General features: G+C 36.2%; 1 protein-coding gene across 1 annotated transcript; it reads right to left on the reverse strand.

The window, feature by feature from the left end:
- Window positions 1-57: 57 nt before the first annotated feature.
- On the reverse strand, window positions 58-715 carry LOC115234252 (putative nuclease HARBI1; the record flags this gene model as incomplete). Its single annotated transcript, XM_029805175.1, has 2 exons — window positions 58-271; window positions 351-715. Coding segments are annotated over 2 exons (579 nt in total), but the record flags the coding sequence as incomplete, so codon positions are not given.
- Window positions 716-723: the final 8 nt, after the last annotated feature.

A 723-nucleotide genomic window follows, 5' to 3' on the forward strand; every position in this document is an offset into this window, starting at 1 on the left:
CTAATTCTAATTCCAACTACATTAAAGCTACAATATATCAATAGTGTAATTACATACCTTAGGAGCTTTTATGGGAATATGCGTGCCATCAATGGCACCAATTATGCCTTGCAATGATGAATTTTTATTGAAATCTGCTTTCACTCTATCAAGTTCTTCCCCTCTTGGCCACACAATAGTTTGGCTTGCTATGTCATTTAAACATTCAATGACTCTTATGAAACTTTTGTTTAACGAACTCTTAGCAAGATCAAACCTCTCCCCTACAGAACTGAAATCAATCATTCATATCAATTAAATCATCATACATTGTTTATTTGCATAAGAGCAAATGTTCATCAGAAACTTACCGATAAGAATCAGGTGTTGCTAATAACCATAACGTTCCTAGTAATTGTTTCCTCACTGGAATTACAGATTTTCCTTCGGAAAATGAGAGTACAGGACCGAGCATTGTTTCTAGATTTTCATATATTGTTGGGGTCATGCGAAAATGTCTTCTAAACTGCTGTGCGTTTAATCTTGGAACGGTTATTTCTACATAACCTTCAACTCTTGCAGGTTTTCGTTGAACTCCACGTAACTGAACTCTTCTTCTTATATCTCCTTCGTCTAAATCCGAATCATCATTGGTTTCACTATCTGTATCAAAAGATACTTGGCAACGGAGAAACTCATTACTGAGAGTAATCGCAGTAAGCACAATAGTTCGCCGGCACTCGT

Source organism: Formica exsecta, unplaced genomic scaffold (genome assembly GCF_003651465.1).
Source record: "Formica exsecta isolate Colony F162 unplaced genomic scaffold, ASM365146v1 C16330208, whole genome shotgun sequence".
Lineage (NCBI taxonomy): Eukaryota > Metazoa > Arthropoda > Insecta > Hymenoptera > Formicidae > Formica > Formica exsecta.